At 42.3% G+C, this 25,373-nt stretch overlaps 1 protein-coding gene across 2 annotated transcripts in view; it reads left to right on the forward strand.

The window, feature by feature from the left end:
* Positions 1-25,373, forward strand: part of SMC6 (structural maintenance of chromosomes 6) — a 1,026,872-nt gene that overhangs the window by 158,619 nt on the left and 842,880 nt on the right. For both annotated transcript variants that reach the window (XM_078647759.1, XM_078647758.1), the window contains exons 8-9: positions 5,907-6,008; positions 16,841-16,960. In XM_078647759.1, the coding sequence (XP_078503885.1) occupies positions 5,907-6,008; positions 16,841-16,960 (222 nt within the window). The remainder of the gene's footprint in view (positions 1-5,906; positions 6,009-16,840; positions 16,961-25,373) is intronic.

Raw genomic sequence — 25,373 nt, forward strand, 5'->3', positions numbered from 1 at the left:
TACTAATCATCAATGTACGATAAGCATATGAAGGAGGGGAGAGATGAAGAGACATAAGTTTCAGCAAAATAATGTGACACGATCAACATATGACAGAGTGGATAGATGAAGAGACATAAGATTCAGAGATAAAAATACATTTGCAAATAATTATGCAAAGTACGAGCCAGAAAAAATAATACAAACCCAAAGGATCATTGAAATACTACCCCCCTGGCCAAGGAAGTGGTGGGGGTCTCCTCAGACAGTGTCAGGGGACAAAGATTTCAGGAAATCAGGAACGAGACAGGGACAGGAACAGCTAGGCCTAGACAGACAGCGATGCATCACCCCTCTCTCATCTTCATCTGACCAAAGTAACCTAAGCGTAGCAGCAGCTAAACCGCACCCCTAAAGGCACCCCAGGTATACTCTAAAACCTACATGTCCAATCCACAATAGTTTAAACATTTCACAAAATTTGACTGCTTATTGGTTGGTTTGGGAGGTGGTGTATCAGACCACCATGTGTTCATTCAAAATTCTGCATGCTCTACATCCTTTCACATGACATAATTCTTGACTCGTTCATTCATTCATTTTAATTATTGTAACTTTTCATTATTTTCACATATGTTTCTTAGACACGTCCGTGGAAGAAGTCTTGGGTCTAACTGCCAGTCTCATCTTTTGGCAGGCGAACAATGTTCTCTGGGCTGAACAACCTTGGACTCTTGCACTTCTTCTGCAGCGCTCAGCGTTTCTGTCTGTTTTGTCAGGTCATGCACGTTTTCCCTCTCCAGCCCTTCATCTATCATGTCAACTTTAGTAGAATGCAGGCCCAATCGGCTCACTATGGCGAATGAAACATATACATACATTAATTACATGGAAGTGCACTTTTCACTGTTTCCACCCACCTTTGCACTATCCCCTGTTAATATTTACTTAGCAGAAGCTTAAGGCAAAAGCGGCATTATTTATTATTATTTTTAAAACAAGATGCGAAATGCGTCCTGGACATACACTAATTTTGTTTCTTTCGAAATGCAAATAAAAAATGCGGCCTAGTTCTTTCATGCATTAGTTCACATTAGTGCACGCATGCACAAAGCGGTTTTCTGTGTGGTTCATGTGATTTGCATGTTAGTTTTCCACTGCACACTGTTAGTGTTACTGGGGTATCAATCCGAGCAGGTTTCTTTTTGCAAAACCCTGCTCCATCAAGAGAATGATTTCTTAAAAGAAGGATGCTTTTCAAATGTTTTCAACCTGCAATCCAAACATTAAGGAGTTAGGCTTTTGCCAGCAAACTGCACTGTATTTTATTTGCATTTGTATGGCACTTACTAGCCATGACGAGGCACGGATCCTTGATTATTACAAGACATGTTTAAATAAATCTGTTTTAGAACGTTCATGAAGAGCAGATCATAAATGCCCGTTGACAACTGTGGTGCATACGTCCTTCCTTTCTCTCATGCAGGGTAAACAAAAAATTTCAAAGGTAAGAAGACTAAAAGAAAACAAAAAACACACACAATGTATGTAGCAAAGAGCAACAACGTGACCAATCAATCAGAAACAATTATTGAAGAAGGAAAACAAAATGAGTTTAAATTGTAAATACCAGAAGTTTGATAGGATCATATATTAAACTTGTTACAATAATATGTGCAAACTGCAGTGTGCAACTCAGGATGCCACATATCACTATATACATAAAATATCATGTTGACAAACTGGATTTTCTTATAACCGTTCTCTCCATTCTAGTAACTGCCGTCTTTACTTCGTTTGACACAATTCGACTAACACTGTATAACAACTGTTTGCAAAAAGAAAGTCTGGATCCATGTTGTGCAGTGCACATGGAGAGATTTGCCAATCAAGCAATGAAGGAATTATAGAATGACAAAGTTGGGCACCTATGCAGATACCATAAAGGCCAATGATGGAATGAGCATGACGGTGCATTACCTTGTTACAGACCATGCTTTACTGCAAAGAACAAAAGGTTTGGATGGGATTGGAAAGTGAGTCTGCCAGCTCTCAGAAGTGATCAAGGATTGAAGTGCCTCGATAGTAATTCACTTTCTTTTCCAATACTGAGTAAACATGCTGCATGAATCTTCCCTGCACCAATTCAATATTAATGTGTCTATACACCTGCCCATTGATCCTTCTATTTGTCCGTCCAATTGGGCTGGTGATGTGTGCATACGGGTGTGCTGCCAGTCTTTGTGGTGTGTGTGATTTTATGTGAACAGGTGTGTGTGTTGTTTGCCTGTTTGAGCCTCTATGTGTTGCCTATATCTACCAATAACTCTGTATCTGTTGGTCTGTATGCTGTGGTTGCAGTACGTTTGTAGATGGTATAAATAGATGTATGCATCGGTATTTGTATAGTGTTGGATTTTGTTTGCATGGCTTCGGCTAACTGTGTTGCTGATGTCATTGCACATCTATTAATAACTGTCAGTTTACACATGAATGTTCTGTGTCTCTGGTGTAAGCAGTTAGCACCATACAAAATCAAACCTGTTAGCTTAGCTAATGCTGGCTTAATTAGAAGTTTCAGTTAGAGCTTTACCTCAATATTGATGCCCTCTTGAGAGGGAGATGGAGTCCCTCCCTTTGTAGGCACCAGGGTTTTAAGTGGGCCGGGTCAGCCAGTGCTGAGAACCGGTAGTTCTTAAAAGCAGATGCTGAGACGGGTCCCTATCAGGCTCTCCATTTTTGCTCTCACCCTCAGGTTGGAAAAGAAAATCTTGACTCTGCAGCAGTGCCACTGTTCAAAGGCTGTGACGTATTTTTAAAGAGACTCGTTTTAGGTATTTCACAGTCCCCTCATTTCAGAACTGAAGCGTTTTCATTACTATATCCAATCAATCAATCAACAACACTTTATTCGGTTACTGCAATAACCATAAAAGCACATAAAAACATTTTAAGATTATTAGGAACATTCATAATATTTACAAAAAAGGGACCGAATACATAATCATAAATGTCATTTGTCATTTGTTCAGATCGTGATCGATTTCCTACATTTAAAAATATTTTTTAAAAAGACAGTTACAGAAGCTATTACAAATTCTGTTTCTAAATGCTGTAGAACCACAAACGCTGGACGACATTGTTTCATACCATATGCCTTTAAAACAGGAACAATCCAAATACAACAAAGCCATAGTTGTTGCTTATTTATTTTACGCAACTAACAACCATTGATAAAGCCAATAGCCCTGGCTCGTTGTAGCTGTAATTTTACTTGTTGTATTATTTATCTGGATGCAATGACAGAAGCAGAACAATACCAGTGGGGCGGCACACTATGCTAAGCATAGATTGTGTTTTTAAGTCACACACTAAAGTACAGCAACCACACCCCATAGCCCCCACCCTCCCTGTTTTCGCATTCCCATTTAAAGACCAGGTAGGCACCTCTTGTTTATCTTGGCTAGAAGAGGCAGCTGCATGTCTTACATGTAGTAAGAGGGAAGGTTAGGGCTTGGCAAGTGGGTACGCTTGACAAGTCGGTACACTTGACAGGTCGATATGGCAGTAACAACTGAGCATAGACATTGACGTGGCAGGTCTGAGACACATTTGAAAAGCAACTTGTGTGGGTGGAACAACCAGTGCTGGAAGCCCATTAGTAGCATTTGATTTAAAGGTCCTGGGCACACATATTGCACTATACTAGGGACTTACAAGTAAATCAAAAATGCCTATAATGGGAAACCAATCCTAATGCAATTTTACAGTATGAGCACTTGCAGTTTAGCACTGAATAGGAGTGAAAAATGCTCAGAGACACTAAACCAGGAAAAGCAAAGACCAGCATACCATCAAAACAGGAGGTCAGAAAGCAAAAAGACAGGGGAAACACACCAAAGGATGCCCGTTCTAACAATGGAGCAGCTGGTGGATGATGTTGCAAGGCATTTTCTTCCTCAGCAAGTCCACATTAATAAAATGTACTTTAAAATAATGATGCCCTACTTAAATCTAATAAAAACAGTAAAAATATCACACAGCAAATTGCCTTTGACACATTTTTCTGAAGCACATTATTTGCTTCTTTGAATTTTAAACGCATCTCATGTAGTAGCTAAATAGTTTTCACTGTTCCGTAATCTGCCAAAAGGCTCAGAATTCCTGACGCAAATGCAACTAAAATAGTGGCAGACATTTTTGTTAAACCCTCTGAAGCAATCAGATAGTAATTTTTAAATCCTCCTGAAGTCATCAGGAACAATCTCAGCCTAAGAAGTAATCCTAAACTAATTTTAGTCATCAGGGAGATTCTTAACTTGTGAAGTAATCAAATTGTCATTTTCAAGTCATCCTGACATCATCAGGCTCAATTTACTAAACTTTGCTGATGACTTCAAGAGCTTGATAACTGCTGATGTGAAAATGACTTCTACAATAGTTGGATGATCACCCGATGACTCTGGGATGGCTTCTGAAGTAATCTGATTTGACCTGGGCAGCATGTCCCCACAGGGCTGAGCGTTTTTCCAGACACTGAAATAAATCACCAGGCTCCCCTTGTGCCAACCTCCTCTCAGAAAAAGTTTCTCTGAGTGTCTAAAGAACCCACAAAAATGTTATCCCTCTAACAGGTCTTTCAAAACACTTGCAACTTTGCGTTTTCGATGTGTGCATTTCACACACTCTTTTACTTTGTGTTCTGAAATGTATTTATAAGTAAATCAAAATACACTGTAAATTAGTACGAAAAACTAAAATTCAAATAAGTGTCTTTCAATTTGCTTACCAGGAATCTTTGACTTCCTAAATGTACTCCTTTTCACAAAAGCCATAACAGCTTGTCCTAAGGTAGTGATGTAGGGTCGTAATTGTGGTGCAGGGGACCCCTCATATGCCTAAGTCCCTGTACCACTGCACCTGATGCACTATTGATATCTAAGCCCAGGGAGGGCTGTCCATTTGCTTTTATTCACTACTGGTAGCAAAGCATAGTATAAATGGAGACAGCAGCCAGTGACTGCCCTTCACAATGCCTGACCCTTCACACCCAGGTTGACCCCTTTCCAAGGCAGCGCCAAGACACCCTCGGGTAATTGAGCGCTATATATTTGCACAGTATCAGCTAGATTCATCATAGTCCCGTTATGCGAGTCCTTAATAGCGATTATTAAGGAATCGCTATTAAGGACTTGCAAAACGGGATTCATGTAGGAATAGCAAAAAATATTGCGATTTCTACATCATCCTTATTTGCGATTAGCAAATTGCTAATCACAAACAAGGAATGAATGGGGAGTTATTCCTTATTTGCGACTAGCAATTTGCTAATCGCAAATAAGGATGCGATTTCAAGGGTGCCAGGGGTGTCCAAAGGACACCCTGTAGCACCCCTGAAAAGCAAATGTACACAGGTGTTGCGCACACACATGTCCAAAGGACATGTGTATGTGTAACATACCACTTAGAAAAATGCACTAAAGTGCATTTTACTAAGTTTTCGCTATTTACCACGAAGTCAGACTTCATGGTAAATAGCGGCCGGAAATTGCGAATTCGCATATTTTAAAAGTTTCATGAATTGCATTTAAGGAATCTCAAATAGAGATTCCTTAAATGCAATTCCTCGCAAATATGCGATTTCGCTATTAGCGATTTTTGCATTTGGGATGATGAATCCCAAATGCAAAAATTGCGCTCGCAAAGGGCCATATTCTCAGAATCTGGCCCTTTGCGAGCACATTTTCCAATGATGAATCTAGCTGTATGTCTCTTTTTGGTATACTATATAAAGAGCCAGCTTCCTACACTATAAAAATCATTAAATTTGTGGGTCGTTTTAATTTGTTCAGTTCCACAGACATCTGCCGTCAACCTTTTGAGTGCCTTGCTGAGTCTCACTAAGATTTTTCTTTCTTTTGTTCTAGTTTTTCATGAAAGCGACTCAGCTTGAACAGATGAAAGAGGACTATTCTTACATCATGGATACTAAAGCAAGAACGCATGATCAAATAGAACAAGGAGTGGAGGTGTGTAAGAAACTCAGAAACCAGTTGATTGTCAAATTGGACACTTCAACACGCTCTTCTTTACCTCTTACTATTTATATACTGACTAGATTGGTAGTAGTGGTTATTCGCTGTTAAGTCTCTCAATTATATTTTATTTGCCAAAACCCAGTATCTATTTCCTGGTTGTCATTGATCTTACAATGTATGTTCCTACTTGGATGCTTGCAAGGAGGAAAATGGCAATTTGGTCAGCTTAACCGCATTCAGCAGAGTAATTTGTGACATTCTCACCTCAGCTTCAAGCCATCTTGAAAGAGGAAACCTGTTTCTTTTTCCTGTTTGTCTTACTTTACACTGGAAACTTTAGACTGGCTCTAAGATCTACATAGCTGATCTAGTATCAATAAGCCACTAACCTCAATACCACTTTCCGTATGCCCCAACATACTGTGGGGAATGCAGTCACCTTGCTCCGAGGCACAACCACAGTTCAGGTTATTTATGATTGTATCATACAGTTTGAACACAATTGTAGAAACATATGCACAACAAACGTAATATTAAACTTAATTAAGCTATTAAGACTTGCTACTCCCCAAATCTAAACTATAATAGCTTTGGCAACTTTCAGTTCCTACAAATCTTTAGTGTTGGTTAATTGGAAATGCTTTTTACCAAATCACAAGTTCTCTAGAAGACTTTTGTTGTACAGAATAATCTTATATAATTCCTGATGTGCATTCCTGTTTATGTGGGGATAGGCTGTCTTTCTTCCTGTGACATCGGAGTTGCTCTTCGAATCTGACTTGCGTCGTATCAATTTGTAAGTTTGTATTGACTATTTTAGTACGATTTACAGGCAACTAAAGTGTTGTGAAGTAAACAAAGTAGGTTGTTTTTGAGAACTGGCTCTGCTATTGTTCATAACATTGGCTGTTAGGACCTCCGATTAAAATGATGCAGCCAGGTGTTTTTTGGCACAAAATTTTGTCTCTGCAAGTTAACTCCGGTTTTCCTCACTTATGAGCGTCTCTAATTCCTATGAATGAGTAGCACAGCCATGTAGAACAAAGCCAAGTATTGGAAAAAGAAACTAGAATGATCCTTTTGGGGTAGTCCATGTAGGACAGGCCAGTTTTTGGACTATAATGAAACTGGGTAGAAACTTGAAAATTGTAGCCAGAGGTGAGGTGATTATTTAAAAACAAAAAGAGACCCAGGACTCTGAGACAGAAGAAAGCTGAAAAAGGCAGCGAGGAAACTGAAAGCTTGTGATACAATAAAAGAGATGAACACAGAATAGGACTTCAGCAATATAAAACAAATCAAACATGTGCTATGTGTAATAAATTAGAGTAACCTGAACACTCTAAGTCTGTTTATGTGGGGAGGGGTAAAGCCTTTTGGAATTATGGTTTGTTGGTTTGCTTGGTTGGTCAGATTCTCCATTCACCGTGCAAATTTAGCTGCTAGTCAGACAGCCTCTTTTACCCCTTAGTAGTGCAGACCGAGATAAAAGGTTGCTTCAGGAAATTTGCATTTAAGGTTAACAATGTCAGCACAACATTTCTGTCAAGACATTCTTAATATAGCTTCCACACCAATTAAGTTAAATCAGAAAATATTTTATAATTCAAATACTGCCAAATCAACATCAATTGGATCAGTCACTGCAAAGTTATAGTGTTTCATAGCGTCTTTGTGTTCCATATGGCTTCTTCATTCTGCATGGATAGTCAAGGAAAATTAATGAGTAGTTCCCAATGGTGGTCACTGGAGGCGTCTTCCCTCTCCAGACAAACAGTATGATTCCCAGATCTAGGATGCCTCCTTCCTTCAGTGAAGCTAAAGGGGTTTATTAAGAGTCAGTCGCCTTGTACATGCACGCATAGCTCACAGCTTACATAGTTTCATTGGGAGTGTTTCTGGCCTGTGTCTCCATGTCTTAGAGAGACTTTTCTGGACCTTCAAAGTCTGCCAGAGCCAATAGATGCTACCTCTCTTCCTCAGTTGCCAGTTCAGAGCTTGGTGTTGATACCAAAGTCCTTGCCTTCAACTGGAAAAGTCACAGTGAGTGTGGCTTTGTCAGTTGCTTTCCAGTTCCAGCAAAGAATCTTCATCACACCTAATTCCCGATGAATTACAATTTGTCACTTCACCCGAGGAGGTACCAGGAAATTGGCTAACTCTGATCCCTTTGTAGAATAAAAAACATGGGGTGTGGGGCAGTCTTGTTCACCAAGCATGTTTGGTAAAGGACTTGATTTCCTCTTTGGTCAGACGTGCAACTGTGTTCTGTCTCTTGGGAGCCTCACAAGTTTGGGCTTAGTGGGTCTATTCTTGCTGGCTTACAGACACACAGCTGCCTACTCTTTTATCTTTGTGTCCTAGTTCCCGATTTCTTAGGTAGCAATGTGATTCACATTGCTCCCTTGTCCTATCTGGCTGGCTTATGGCAGGCATTTCAGTTCATGCAAAAGGAGTTCTGCTTAGTGGCATCTTGAGCTTCCTCCTGCAAAGAACAGGCAGCCTATTCATCTTCAGCTGAGAAATGCTGCACCTTTACATGCACCTGTATAATAAGTTGTAAAGTTAACACGTGTTAACTTTACAACTTATTATACATGTTATTTCAATGTGCAGAGTGAAAATACCTCCTTTTTACAGCTAGTTAATAAAAAAAAGTGTTTTCTCAATATAGAGACCATTATTTGGGAGATTTTTGCTCGCCTAATTAATGAGGTGTAGGCACAGTTGCAACAAGCCCTTGACACCAACGGGGTACTAGAGCTTTGTGCCCCAGAGTAAATAAAGATGGAATTAGTAGATCATGAAAACTTGACAATAAACAGTAGTCTTGCCAGCACTGGATCTTTTACTAATTAAAAGAATTACATTTCTCCAGTATTAGGGTGTCTTTCATAGATTCACATGCTTGAATAATTCCCCGTCGTCGAAGTGGGAGTCCCACGGCACGTAAAATAGTAGTAATATATATATACATAAAATATATACATATAGAAATATATCTATAATAAAACGTAAAAACTTTAAAATACCATAGAACAACATTGGCCCATAGAAAGTATAGAGGGAGAGTTCACTTTAGTAACATATCCATGTCATTATAATAGTCCACAATCTGGCCAATCAGGCTGTAGCACCCTCTAGAACCTTCTCCTCAGAAGCTCAAGCCCTCAGATTTTCTACCGCACGTCGTGTGAAGGGAATCTCCCTGAGCTCTGCTCAATTTTCTTCTGCTTCAAACTTTCAGGATTTCTAGAACATGTCTACTACAAAGAAGTCTTTATTCAGGCCCTGTTCTGGTTGTGGAATACTTTGTCTTTTCTCTGAGGACCCTCATAAAAAATGCATCTACTGCTTGTACCCGGATCATGAGGTGAGGAGTTTCAAATTTTGCAGGACGTTTTCATCAAAGACCTTAAAGGATAGAGAGGCCCGTCTCCTTCTGTGGCTACAGAGGTTGAAGACCTCAGACAACCCTGTGTCTGATATAGAGAGTGTGTCTTCTCGCCAATCTAAGACCTCTCTGAAGCGTGGGTCTGAGACTGACATTCCATCTCCTTTTCTTAAAAAGAAGAAGCTTGTGGACGCTCATAAGTCAGTCTCCCCACGGGATCTGCTGGCCTCTACGTTTGCGGGACCTAGTTCTCTGGCGTCGCAGATCCACTCTGTGCCCATTTCCTCTAACACGAGTGCCAGCTCGTCGACGACGACGAGATCCGTCGACGTTATGCCAACTTCGACGACGACCAGCACTCGTCGACGAGACTGATTTCTTTGCCGTCAACGAGATCTTAATAATGGAAGAGATAGGCCGTACCTCCTGGACCGTCGCCGACTAAGTAGTCGTCGACGACGGTCCAGGAGGTACGGCCTATCTCTTCCATTATTAAGATCTCGTTGACGGCAAAGAAATCAGTCTCGTCGACGAACCTTCCTGAACGTCATTCGTCGACGAACACTTCGTCGACGCGTCACGTCTCGTCAACGCAACCTCTTCCGTCGACGGTGGTCTCGTCGACAGCCAGTACCTCTTCGATGACCGCTTCGTCGACGGCAACTCCGTCGATGCTGAAGATTTCGTCGACGGCATCTCCATCTTCGTCTACGCCAGTGTCCTCGTCGACTAAGACCTCGGCTTCGTCGACGGAACCAAGAACATCTTCGTTGGCGCCAGGACCCTCATTGACAAAGCCCTCAATGACAACGTCGACGACGAGCTCGTCGATGGGACCGTCAACGGATCAATATTCTCTGGCGACTGCAACCACCTTCACAGTAGTGACGGCTACTAGTGTTAAGCGTCCAACTCCACTTGTTTTGAGCCCTTTGCAGCCTCGCTCAGGTCCACCAGCTCAACTATTTGCGTCAGAAGACTACGATGACTCCGATGGCTCATATGCGGATGATAACTTCCGTGCTGCCAGTAGCCCGTCGGAGCTACATATCAAATATCAAGAATATGATGACGATGATGAACGAGAGTCACTCATCTCAGTTCCCGATGACACACCTGATGTTGGCCATGATGTTCCTATGGCGCAGATACCCCTGTCTATGATCTCTAATCTTGAACACATGCTGGATGATTACAATCGTCGTTTCCCACCTTCTTCGCAGGCCTCTCCACCGCCTCCTTCAGTACAGGCGTCCGTTCAGGTCGCACCAGCCCGGTCACCAGTTCCACAGTACCCTGATAATGTAATGCTGCCCATCATACCGATACAGACCAGGATGATGACGCTGCCCTGGCGGATTGGGACAATTACCAGACTCAGACTCCGTCGCCTCCTCCTGCTTCTCCTCTGGCTTCTCCTCCAGTGGACATTGGGAGTTTTCACCTTTTGATGGCGAGAGCAGCCAAGCGCTTCCACTTGCCTATGGTCGTCCGCCAAGAGACTGTTTTCTTTATGATTTCAAAGATCAGCCATTGAAACAGGTGCATACCATTCCAATCATTGATTTCATTTGGACGGAAGGACTCAAACTTATGGAACGCCCTAATTTAGATCCGGCCGTTCTCCCACGCATTGATAAAAAGTATAAGGCCCCTGAGGATTCACCTGCCTGCTTAGTTTCTCAATCAAAGCCTGACTCTGTCATTACGCAGGCTGCCCAAAGGAGGTCACGGAATCCGGCTTCTCCTTTAACATCGCCGCCGGACCAGGAAGGTCGACGCCTCGACACCATCTGCAAAAAATTCTCCACGATGGCTGTGACAACTGTAAGGGTGGCAAAGTCTTTCGCCATCCTCGGGCGTTCTGACCGACAAATGTGGTCGGAAATCGTTGCTTTGGTCGACCTGATTCCTGAATCCTCCAGGGCAGAGGCACAAAAGATCCTACAAGAGGGTGAAAGAATTTCATCTGAAATTATAGACTGCGCAATTGATATTTCCTTGACCGCTTTCAGGCAACTGGCAGGCGCTGCAGTCTTAAGGAGGCAGGGCTGGCTTAAAGCTACGTCCTTTCGACTGGAGGTGCAAGCAAAAATACTCGTCTTGCCCTTCGATGGAGAGTCCCTCTTCGGCAAGCATGTGGACGACGCCTTGGAGTCCATCAAAAAAGATACAGACCCTGCTCGCGCCCTAGGTTCTCTCCAATACCGGAAGCGACCATTTCGTGGAGCACGTGGCAGGGGCACATCCTCCAATTTTCGTGGCTCCTCCCAATACCGTTCCTACGGTGACAACAGGCAGCGTTACTGCAACCAAACTTAGTCTAGACAGACCAAATCCAGACCATACAGGAGAAATTCCACCTACAGAGGGGGTTACTACTCCAACAAAAAATGACTTTCGAAACATCAAGTCTTTTCCTACTCCGCAAATTGGAGGTCGAATCTCCCGAAACTTTTCAAATTGGTCACAAATAACTTCCGATCGTTGGGTCTTGGATATGATTTCAAGAGGCCACGCCCTGGAATTTCTCAAGTTTCCTCCCAACGGCCCACCAACTGGTCCCCCTCCAGCGCACTTGAAGGAACTGTTTGCACAAGTTGCAGTCATGATTCAAAAAGGAGCAGTCGAAGTGGTTCCTCGATTACAGCAAGGAACGTGCCTTTACTCCCGATTTTTTCTCATCGAAAAGAAATAGGGAGAGTGGCGCCCTATATTAGACCTCCGAGCCCTCAACAAGTACATCAAGTCCCAAACATTTCGAATGCTGACTTTGCTGGAAATCTTACAGTTCCTAAACCCGAGGAGTTCCTCTCCACAATCGACCTCCAAGATGCCTACTTTCATGTGCCAATCCACAACAAACACAGAAAGTACCTGCGTTTCAGAGTAGGGAAAAACCACTTCCAGTTCAAGGTTCTGCCTTTCGGCCTTCGTTCCGCTCCGAGGGTCTTCACAAAGATCATGGCTCCGATAGTGGCTTATTTACGCCTTCATGGCATACAAATTTACCCCTATCTAGACGATTTCCTGATAAAGGCCCCAACCTTTCTCGCTGCACAACAACACACTCAGACTTGCCTGTCAGTCTTCAAGCATTTGGCTCTTTTCATCAACTACGACAAGTCGCATGTCCTTCCGGCACAGCAAATAATTTTTCTGGGATCCTTAATAAACACGAACCTGGCAAAGGTGTTTGTTTCACTGGAGCGCCAAGCTCGCATTTCCAAACTAGGGGCTCTTCTACGCTCAAAAAAGTCTGCTTCTGTCCGCATATTGAAATCCTTTCTGGGCATGATGTCGTCCTGCATACCATTGATCCCCAACTGCAGGTTGCACATGAGTCATCCAAGAAGAATTGGACAAACAATGGCGGCATGTCTCAGGCACATTCAACGACAAGGTCTCCCTGACTCCTCAACTTCAGGGAGCGTTGAAATGGTGGGCTCACCCTCCCAACATCGCAGCAGGGTGCATGTTTCAGGAGACCTCCCCCACGCTTACCCTTACGACTGACACTTCCTTGGAGGGTTGGGGCGCACACCTCGAAGTGTTGTCAGTCAACGGCAAATGGACTGCGGACCAACGCAGGTGGCACATCAATCGGCTGGAGCTCTTGGCCATCTTTCTCGCCCTGAAGTCCTTCCGTCTGCTGGTGGAAGAAGAGTCTCTTTTGGTGCGTACGGACAACACTACCAGTATGCACTACCTCAACAAGCAAGGGGGTACAAAATCTCTTCTGCTCTCCAGACAAGCACAGCAGATCTGGGAATGGGCGATAAAGCATCGAGTCCATTTGACTGCAGTTCACGTACCGGGCGTCTCCAACACGCCCTCGCAGACTCTCTGAGCAGATCTGCCACAGTCAACCACGAGTGGGAACTCCATCAGCCAACTCTGGACTATGTCTTTCGCATGTGGGGCCAACCGGATCTGGATCTCTTTGCGACACCACTCAATCGCAAATGCCCACGCTACGCAAGTTGGCATCCCCACAGAGGATCGAGCGGGAATGCATTTTCGATTAGAATTCGAATGAATTCGCATACGCTTTTCCGCTGATCCCTCTTGTTCCTCGTCTCCTACACAGAATGAGAGCACAACCATGTCGCATCCTGTTGATTGCGCCCAGGTGGCCACGTCGACCATGGTTCACGGATCTTCTTCTTTCCCAGTGCGATCCGATCCCTTCCCTCTTCGCCCCCTGCCTCACGTTCTCACCACGAACCACTGACAGATCTGCCATCCAGACCCGGCATCTCTCCAGCTTCACGTTTGGAACGTGAGCACCATGAGTTCGCCCATCTAAATATTTCTCCTGACTGTAGAGAGGTCCTTGCACATGCACGTGCTCTTTCAACCATTAAAACCTATACATTGAAATGGAAACGGTTTTGTGTTTGGTGCCACTCAGAAAGCATTGATCCTATGCTCGCCACCCCTGAGCAAATCCTGCCTTTCTTCCTCCTTTTGGAAAAGTCGGGACTTTCACATTCCACTCTCAAAGTTTTCCTGGCCACACTTTCCCGCTTTCGCCATGATGGTTCCACATCTCTGTACTCCTCTTGGATCATTCGCCAGTTCTTTAAAGGCCTGTTGCGGATGTTTCCACCTATCCGGCGTCCTCCACCTGCTTGGCGTCTGAATCTTGTCTTAGCCCAGCTTCTTAAGCCTCCATTCGAACCAATCCATTCAGCGGATTTGAAATTTCTTACTTGGAAAGTTTCCCTCCTCCTCGCGCTTACATCCTCCAGGCGAGTGAGCGACATCCAAGCTTTCACCATTCAGCCACATTTTCTTCAATTCTCAAAGGACGCTGTTGTCCTTCGTACAAATCCTAAATTTATACCAAAGGTTCCATCTGACTTCCACCTTAACGAACCTGTCATTCTCAAGACTTTTTTCCCTGACCCTCAGTCTTCCGCTGAGCGTACTCCTCATTCTCTTGACCTGAAGCGATGCCTCAAATTCTACATCCAACGCACTGCTGTCTTTCGAAGCTCCGACCAACTCTTTGTGGCCTACGGACTGATGCGCAAGGGACATCCGGTCACTAAACAGACCATCACTCGTTGGATTTCTTCTGCCATCAACGAGCTGGCAAGCCTCTTTCTGCTCCGGTGCGAGCACACTCGACGAGAGCAGTTGCATCCTCTACCGCCCTGTTTGCTGGAGTGCCTCTACATCAGATCTGCAGGGCAGCAACGTGGTCCAGCAGGCACACGTTCACGAGGCACTACTGTCTGGAGACAGCTAACACTGCAGACACTGCTGTGGATCAAGCAGTGCTACGAAATCTCTTCAAATAAAGGTGAGCCTCTGTTGCTTTCCGCCTCCTGTCATAAAAGGTTTTCTTGTGTGAATATGCAATGTTAATATGTGTATTTCTATTATTGCATTTTTCTTTATTGCTTTTTATGACTCTATGTTGGCTTACTGCTTTCTATTCTTATTCAAGCATGTGAATCTATGAAAGACACCCTAATACTGGAGAAGAACAAAAATTACTTACCTGTAAACTGTGGTTCTCCAGTATTGGTGTCTTTAATAGATTCACATGCGACCCACCCTTCCTCCCCTCAGAGGCTCTCTTCTCCTCATGCACTCTTGGTTACTCTTGTGCTACGAAAATCTGAGGGCTTGAGCTTCTGAGGAGAAGGTTCTAGAGGGTGCTACAGCCTGATTGGCTGGAATGTGGACTATTATAATGACATGGATATGTTACTAAAATTAACTCTCCCTCTATACTTTCTATGGGCCAATGTTGTTCTATGGTATTTTAAAGTTTTTACGTTTTATTATTCTTATTATAGATATATTTCTGTATGTATATATATATATGATATATTTTATGTATATATATTACTACTATTTTACATACCGTGGGACTCCCACTTTGACGACGGGAAGTATTCCAGCATGTGAATCTATGAAAGACACCAATACTGGAGAACCACAGTTTACAGGTAAGTAACTTTTGTTCATCCTCGGTATTCAGAATGGAAAGCAATTGCTTTTGCCCTTCATGACTGGCGAATATATTGTCTGCACTGGAAGCACATACTGAAATAATGCAATATCGACAAACTCTTTCTAGAAAATAGCTGAAGAACAAACTGAAAAGGTTGTTTAATTAGCTGAATGAGAGGCAGTACACTGGTGATAGGTCTTCAAGTTTTGTGTCAGTTAAATATGGAATGTAAAGTCCTCTAAACGGTAGCTTGACTTTAATCTATAATAAAGGGATACAAAGTTATGACCTGACACACCCACCTGTGTCCTCACTTTTGTTGAGACCAGTTTTAAACCTATTGTTAACTGTTACTTAATTCATGCTTAGTCCAACATCAAAAACTTTGTGCAGCTATCACTTCTGAGCCGCCTTTTTCATCTACAACTTCCTTTCCTGCAAAGGACAGTATGGTGACTTGATCTCCTGCTGCTTGTCATGTGAACACTACTTGATGTGACCTTTCTCCCAGAGCTCTAGCACAGAAAATGACTCATTTATAGATTCCTACTGTTCTGTCGACAAAGCTCCTGTCCGTGGCATGCTCATCAGTGCTTCCTGCCAATATTTTGTCCACAACAGTCAATGTAGGGAAAATGCCTGTCAAATTGCTAGTCTACTTTTGGCAAGAAGCCTCCAAACTCAGAGCATATCTCTTGCTCCTTGTCTTATTATGCATGATGCTAAAGATGTCAGGTGTATTCTGAAGAGTCCATTTATACACAGCATCTGTTTATTCAATACCTTTCAAAGTAGAAGTACTAGTATTAGGTTGTGAGGAGGAGCAGTTTTCCAGCTTGTCAAGAGAAACTTCCACAAGCTCCCGCAGTTGTAATGGAATACATTCCAGTACGTACACTTCTTGTCCTCAATATAGATAGTGGAAGATTTTTATAAGAGATAATGTACCATTATTAATTGACCTGGAACTGCTTTTTATTGTGTTGTTTACATTGTAAAAATAAATATCAGCTTTGATTACGAAATTGATCCTGGTTATTTGTGTAATCTTTTGGCCGTTCACTTTCTTCCCCATATATATATTTTAATTCTAACATACAAATTAGTACTCTTTAATATATTTAATTGATGCTACAATGAGAAACACATTTTTTAATGTTGATTCTCAGGTTAGTTGCTCTTTATTTACTTATGTTGGTGAATCAGTGTTGTCTGTAAGGTTATTTGCAGTCGAATACTAGATTAACAATATCTTAATTGGAAGTTTTATATATAGATCAGTAATTCATTTAAACACTTACATGCACTAAAAGTGAAACTATTCAAAGGTTGTTGACCATATACATGTCTACTGGGCAGAACAAATGAGTTGTGATGCTTTTGAAAGATTAAGGTTATTTTAAATGCAGTAATTTTTTAGTGTTTCTAAAATATATAACATGATGTTTTCTAATCTAGAGGCTACAAGAACTTAGGAAGCATTGTCTAGAGAAAGAAGAACGCTTCAAAAGTATTGCATCTTTGGGAGAAATGAAGACCAAACTTGAAGAACTGAAACATAAAATGGCTTGGGCAATGGTAATAGTTGGTTTACTTGTTTAATTTCTTCATTTACAGTTGATCAGAAAAAGGAAGGAAGATTTTTCTCTTAGTGTTCCTTCTTTCAAAACTATTAATAGTTCTATCAAAATTCATTTTTGGATTCCATCTATACTTTGTCCCACTCTTCAAGTAACTAACTAAAATGCAGTTGAGGATACCAGTAATCAGATTGTTACTCCTAAAATATGAAGTTATAAAGTAATAAGGCGTATTCACAGACCTCACAAAACCGGGTGGGTTGAAGGGTCTGAGGGAAATTTACAGACCATCGCGGACAGGTCCCCCTACTACTAAATCAACAAAAACCAAGAGTCCGTGGGTCTCTAACAGAGATAAGTGGAATCTGACTGATATAGCTCAACAAACGTAAATCTATACAGAGAGTCCTCTTAGAAAGGACAGGACCCCATCACCCACCGAAGTGGCATGCTTCATCATTTGGGATCTCCTCTTAACTGCAACCTAGTACAGTTAAGGAGCTACAACTCCTTCCTAGTGTCAAAAGGAGGAGCTTGCGGATGTTTTTAAGTTGAAAACAGCGGACTAGATCTACAGATCCATGAGGCTAACTTTAGTGTGGTGCACAATATATTTGATATTTAACTCTTCTGTGTACTGATTTCTGTTCCTTATTACACAAATACTTCAGAGGAATGTGCTTAGTCATATGTTAAAATTATTTATTAACTAAGAACAGGTTCATTGCTTTCAGGCTTGTGGCCAAGGCCTGAAATCAGAAAGACTTAGGAAGAAAGGCAGAGAACCCTATAACTTAGGTCTTCGGGACAGGGTAAAGGACAGTATTGTCAACACAAAGGAAAACCCTCTTATCCTGTGTTTCTTTATTACATCCTACTTTGTACAATCTATGGTCCAACACACATTAACTTAATAAAAACAAAATCCATTTATACATTAGCTGCATATATTCAACCACAAAAAATAATATATTCATTCATTAATTTTTGTGTATATATATATATATATATCTTTCGAAAGGGGAAGAAGAGTGTGGATGATGATATATATATATACACACACACACATATACATAAATATTCACTAAAAAAAGCAAAGGTTAGAGGGACATTATAGTAAGGCTCAGGTTTCACTTGTGCAAAACCAGTGAAATTCAGCCGTTCTAGTTAGTGAACTGACTAACTCGTGCCCCCGCAATGCTCTGCTTATGACCTCACATATTACTTCACTCATGACATGACCCAGTGACTGTGAGTGTTTTTAAAAGGGTTATGAGTGTTAAATACATATAAAAAGGTGTATTGGTGAATCACTGGGTGTAGAAATGCCTGTATGGATCATTACGTGAGTGCATGGCTGGCTGTATAGTAAGTGATTAGGTGTCTCAGTGAATGCATTGGTGAGTAACTGGTTGTGTTACTGTCTGTTTCAGTCTGTCAGCTGCTGTCTAGGTGGTTGTATGAGTGTGTGAGTGGATTCCTGAGTGGATGTATGGGTAACTGTTTGGCTGTCTAAGAACTTGTATGGGTGTGTGGGTGGGTGAGGAGGTTTGTGACTGCCTGTATGGATGAGTGAGTGGGTGAGTCAGTGGCTGTATGGGTGAGTGTGTGTGTATAGCTGTGTGGGTAGGTGAGTCAGTGGGTGTGTCAGTGGTATATGGGTGAGTAACTGGGTATGTGAAAGGCAGTATAGGTGATTGATGGGATAAATTAGTGACTGTATGGGTGAGTGAGTGAAATGGAGAGTGGCTTTATGGGTGAGTGTGTGCTTGTATCAGTAACTGTATAGGTGATTATGTGTTAGTATCTGTATGAGTAGGCAAGTGGGTGTGTAACTGGGTGCGTAAGTGGCTATGAGATTGACTGGGTGAGTGAGTAGGTGTGGGAGTAGCTCTATGGTTGACTGACTCAGTGAGTGAGTGGCTGTATGTTTGTATGAGTGGATATCTCAGTGCCTGTATGGGTGAGTGAGTGGCTGTGTAAATACTGGTATGACTGCGAATGGGTTTGAGAATGATGATGTGGAAGTTGGAATGGGTGTATAAAAGGTTATATGGAGGTATGAGTGGGTGCGTCGGAGATTCTGTGTATGATGTCATCAGTGATGTCCCTGAGCATGCCATGAGTGAAGTAATATGTTAGGTCATAAACAGTGCATTGCATTGCGGGGGCGCAAGTTATAGTTAGTTCACTAACTATAACGGCTGAATTTCACTGATTTTGTACGAGTGAAACCTGAGCCTAACTATAATGTCCCTGTAACCCTTAGTTTTTTCAGTGATTTTTTTTGTTTTTTTAAGTAGTAGTCACGTTTGCAGAGTGGTGGAGAAAAGGGGCGGGGCCTCTGACGATCCTGCTGTTGCAGGAGGTAGCAGGAGAGCTTCTTAGCCCCCAAGGTCCTTCAGGACTAAAGTGGAATTTATCCCTCAACCAGTATTGCGCTAGGAACCACGTTTACAGAGTGGTGGAGAAAGGGGGTGTGGCCTCTGAAGATCTCTTAGCCATCCCTCTGTGTGGGACTTATTGGAGGTAACAGCAGGGGTATTTGGCCCCCAATGAGCTCTTGGGCCCAACTACTCCTCCTGCTACCTCCAGGATTGCTGAGAGGTTTTCGGTGGCCAAACCCACTTTCTCCAGCCCGCTGCAAAGGCACCTCCTGGCGCACTACTAGTTGGGGAATTAAGTCCCTGCTGTCTCCCCGCCTCCTGCAGGAGCCAGCACTGCTTTTACACTTAGGGAGCTGCTAACATGCAGCTCCCTATGTGTAAAAGCAATTCTATTTCAGGACCGGAGGCGAGGGCGCTTTGCTGGCGCCGATCCGGGATCTAATGGAGCTGGGTCTGGCATTGAGAAAGTCTGGCACATCTAGTGTTGCCTGTGGCCCCATGGCGCACATGCAAGCAATGAGCTGTGCGAGGCGCTCCTACATAGGGCCCATCGCCTCATCACTGCCTGATATGTGGAGGCCCTCACCTCTTTATAATAGTATCCGTCCGATGTGAGAGAACTCAAAGAATTTTCATAGACTTTGTCTGTGGGCTCCATGATATAGGAGTAATTAGGCCTTCCCCTCAAGTAAACTAGGTCAGGGTAATCTAGCCTTTCAGTGCTAACAAGGTTGCTCCCTGCATGAGGGGGTATTAGGGCAGTCTAAGGCTGCTTTTGGAGAACTGAGGGTGCAGTCACAGGAATTGGAGTGGGCAGTGCCACACCCAGAAGGGTCTATGGCCAGGGAACACTCCCCTTGGTGCCAAAAGTAACTAAATGGCGGTTGTTATAGATGCCTGGGAGCGTGGTCCCTCAAATGTATTGTCTGCAATCGTTGATACCAAGTACATGCCCCAGGGGGCGTCAAGCAACGAGAATACAGACCATGTGTAAAATCTCAGAACGTTGGCTCCGACACGAGCGAGGGGCAAGTTTTACAATACTGATCCCAGAGAAGGGCCGTCTCTCTCACCAGGAAAGGGCTGCGGCAGGCACAGCACCCGATGCGCATTGGGATTTGCCAGTTTCGTAACTGATAGAAATCACGCGCCTGGTGGTGAAGCTGCCGGAGTCAAAGCGCCATCTGCTTGGCGGCAGACAGCACTGCGGCACTGTAATGGTTGTATGACGATCCATCGCACTTAATCACATCGTGGTAATTTACATCGCTGTCACTACATCGCAATTGCAGTCACATCGGCCATTTTAGCATCGCACGATGTTGCAACGCAAATGCGGCCATGCAATAGGATCGCGTGTCACATCGGCGACCTTACATCGCGCGACATGACAACGCGATGGTTTAGCCCGCACGTTCAAATTTGTTATAGCTAATGGGTTGTTCGGGCAGTGGGGGGTATATATTGTGTTGCCCGCCGTGCCTGCTGCCATTTGTGCCAAACATTTATTTTTTATTTGCTCTCTCTCTTTTTTTTTTTTTACCCCAGCTCACGCTTTAGCTTTACACATATTAAGCTAATGCACGAGTGCCGAGATTGCTGTTCTGCATCCCCCGTGCGGGGCAGTGTGAGCACTGCTGGTACTTCGATGTTGCAGCCAACTTAGGAGGACCTCGGTACCAGCCTCGCCGCTCCCCGCCGTCCACTTTACAAAGGGGGGTGGGGGGCACACTTCCTGCACTGCTCAACATTGCTCACTATGGGCTATTCTCTCCGGCTGCCGGGCCGAGCTGCTTCGTATAGGGGGGGCCCTTCCATCATCCAGGGGAGGCAGGCATCACCACCACTCCTCCCAGACACTCGGGTTCAGGTGCCCATGGGGGAGGAAGTACGAATAATTTCCCCACAGGTGGTACGGCGCTGGAGCTCGTCTCATATGCGACTGCCACCATGCGCGTGCAAGTCACGCCAGCAAAGACCCACATTCTCAGTAGGGATATGTTGGGCTGCATTAATAATTTTTCTGGTTAACCACAAATTCCCATTGTTGTATCTGCACTGCAGTTAAAATAAAGTAATTGTGTAACATTTACAAGCAGGAGCCTAAGCAAATTTGAATGTACGTTTTAAAAACATTATTGTTTGTAATGCAACCACTGCCACCTCAGATCTTTTATCTACCAGAGCTTTGACAAACACAGCAATGTGTACTATAACATTCATCCTGCATTTTGCTTCCCCACCTCACAATCACCATTATATATTCCACATACCCAACACGAGCTACTGCAAACCTTTCCCCCAACACTCATTTAACAGGACAACCACACCAAAACACAAAACATCCAAATTCCTTCGTTTTGCGTGCACCCCAGCCCTCTGTTTCCCTCGTTTTTGTGTGCCCTCCTGCCTAATGTTTCCTTCGTTTTTCGTGCACCCCAGCCCTCTGTTTCCCTCGTTTTTGTGTGCCCTCCTGCCTAATGTTTCCACATCCAGGCACCCACCCATCCATCCATCCAGGCACCCACACATCCACCCATGCATCCATCTAGACACCCACCCATCCATCCACCCATCCCACCCACCCACCCATCCATCCATCCAGGCACCCACCCATCCATCCAGTCACCCATCCATCCAGGCACCCACCCATCCATCCACCCAGCCACACATCCACCCATGCATCCATCCAGGCACCCACCCATCCATCCACCCATCCCGCCCACCCACCCAAAAGAAGTATATTATCTTGATATGAGTGGATGATAGTAGGTTTGCAAAAAAAGTAAACATTAGCAGATGTTTATGAATTATGATATGTGAATTTGAACACATTTATGTATATTTTTGTTAATTATAAAATATATATGCTCTTCACATGAAGGGATGATAGGAGGCTCGAACCTCGTCTGACAGCACCAAAGTCTGGCTAGCTTTCCGTCAGACCACCTGTTGTTGCAGTTATTGACACTGTAATTGTTACATATTTATGTAGCAGATGTTTATTAAATCTGATGTGTTAATTATAACACGTTTCTGCTTCTCAATTTTGCTTCCATACGCTGTAATAATTTCTGCTTCCCATTTTATAAACACAATTCTGAATATCGCATATTGCAATTGTTAACGCGGTGCTTAAACACAAATCTGCTGCTCATAGTTAATATTTAATAAACTAAACACAATTCAGCTTTTCATTTTTGCTTGAATACGCAATTCTGCTTTTCATGCTATGAATTATAAAATATATATGGGACGATAGGAGGCTCGAGCCTTATCTGACAGCACCAAAGTCTGGCTAGCTTTCCGTCAGACCACCTGTTGGTGCAGTTACTGACGCTGTAATTGCTGAATATCTGCTTTTCATGCTAATATTTAATAAAATAATGCTCATAGTTGACGATGTATCCATTCAATTGTGCTATACGATGTAATAGTTCACGTCCTTTAATAAAATAATTGCAGTATTGCTATCGTTAACTCGGTGCTTAAACACAATTGTGCTGCTCATAGTTCACGAATGCTGGTTGAATACGTTAATATTTAATTAAATAAACACAATTCTAATTAATAAAATAACGCTCATAGTTCACGATCTGTTATTGACGCTGTAATTGCTGAATATCTGCTTTTCATGCTAATATTTAATAAAATAATGCTCATAGTTGACGATGTATCCATTAAATTGTGCAATACGATGTAATAGTTCACGTCCGTCAGACCATCTGTTGTTGCAGTATTGCAATCGTTAACGCGGTGCTTAAACATAAACTAAACACAATTGTGCTGCTCATAGTTCACAAATGCTGGTTGAATACGTTAATATTTAATGAAATAAACACAATTCTAATTAGTTAGTAAGTGCTTGAATACGTTAATATTTAATAAAGTAGACACAAATCAGCTTGTTTAATGAGCTTAAACACAATTGTGCTGCTCATAGTTCACGAATGCTGGTTGAATACGTTAATATTTAATTAAATAAACACAATTCTAATTAATAAAATAACGCTCATAGTTCACGATCTGTTATTGACGCTGTAATTGCTGAATATCTGCTTTTCATGCTAATATTTAATAAAATAATGCTCATAGTTGACGATGTATCCATTAAATTGTGCAATACGATGTAATAGTTCACGTCCGTCAGACCATCTGTTGTTGCAGTATTGCAATCGTTAACGCGGTGCTTAAACATAAACTAAACACAATTGTGCTGCTCATAGTTCACAAATGCTGGTTGAATACGTTAATATTTAATGAAATAAACACAATTCTAATTAGTTAGTAAGTGCTTGAATACGTTAATATTTAATAAAGTAGACACAAATCAGCTTGTTTAATGAAATAAACACAATTCTCCTTTCAATTCTGCTGCTTGTTTAATTAGCATTTTTCCTTCAAATTCGCTTGTTTAATTACGCAATTCTCATGCTTAAACACAATTCTGCTGCTTGTTTAATACGCTTGTTTATAGCAATCGTTAACGCGGTGCTCATAGTTCCCGATGTATCCATTGAACTGTGCAATACGATGTAATAGTTCACGATGTACATGTTATTGCGATGTACTTGCATGCGTCCTGAAGACATGCGATGCGTTGACGGGCGCGATGTAATAGCCGCGTTGCAATGGCAGCGCGATGCGATATATCCGCTGTAACTGGTGCTTCCCCACTGTAATTGTCGGCCTTGAGGGAGCGGAAAGATGCTCCTGCGAGAGGATTCTAGCAAGGTTTGCTGCTAGAAAAGAAACACATAGGCAATTCCGTAACAATAAGCAATCAAACCAGATTAAGAAGGAAAAAACCCGACTTTACTGCAGGCTGCAAGCAGCGAAGAAAGAGGAAGATCACAGTCCAAGAAGGACGATAACAGGCAGTCGGGGCTCCGGATTGGTTGCTCCCGTGGCTACAGATGTGTTACTATTGTATGTGGTGAGAGACTTCTCCCAAGGACTCATGGAACTTATAGTTTAAATGCTTTCTTTTAGAAAAGAAGTTAAAAGATGATTTATTCACTCTTTTTATAAAAAGAAATTAAAGCAGATGTTTTTTATTAAAGGCGCTAGTTAATAAAAGCAAAGAGAGAAACCCATAATCCTCGCCTCCGTGTCCTTAAAAGAATTGAAACTTTCTTACACAATAGTTAGGAACAGTTTTCATTCTGCACCGTTTCTAGTAAGTGAGAGCATTTTCTGTACAAAATTGATCCACATGCTTCCTGGAGGAACTCCTTTGCTTATGAAGGGTTTGATCTTCGGTTAACTTTAGAATACAGCTGTTGAGATTCTGGAAGTAATGTGTTGTATAGTGTAGATCCCTGATAAACCAATACCCACCCATTCTTTCTAGAAATACAATCCGGTTTATCCCTTTTAGGGGCTCTATAGGTCTAGTAGATTTGTACCTCGAAGCATTAAAGTATTTAAGAGTGAAGTCAGTTATCCTATACCACAAAATATGCTCTTCTATTATGGACAGCAGTGTAGTTAAATGAGAGAGAGAGAATGAATGAGAGAATTTTTCCTAGCACTACTTTGACACCATTATTTAAACACATCATTGCTTTGATCTCACTTTCTATGCAATTGAAATGAGCATTACTTTGACCACAATTTTGTACCTTACTGTTATCTGAACACTAAACTGAGTCTGATTAAGCCTAATTTTAACTCTGTCACCCTAACCAGAACTCTAATTATATTACAAGTCCTTGAATTATATTTTGTTTAACTAACTTATATGAAGATGAGCAAATCCAGTGAATATTAATATTACCTTTAATTATGTTTCTCTTGATTGGAGCCCATAATAAAATAACTCTAGTTAATGCAAAGAATTGAGTTGTAACCCATAAATCCTGAAAAAGATTTCGAAAGTTAATCCGCATTTGCCTCTGTGGTGTCTTTTAAAAAGGATATGCTATTCTTTCCCAATGTAAAATGGAAATTCGAGCCTTTTACTCAATTTATGGGATTCTCCCTAGAAAGACCTTATTTAAAGTACAATTCAATATTTTAAAC

The sequence above is a fragment of the Lissotriton helveticus genome, chromosome 6 (genome assembly GCF_964261635.1).
Source record: "Lissotriton helveticus chromosome 6, aLisHel1.1, whole genome shotgun sequence".
Lineage (NCBI taxonomy): Eukaryota > Metazoa > Chordata > Amphibia > Caudata > Salamandridae > Lissotriton > Lissotriton helveticus.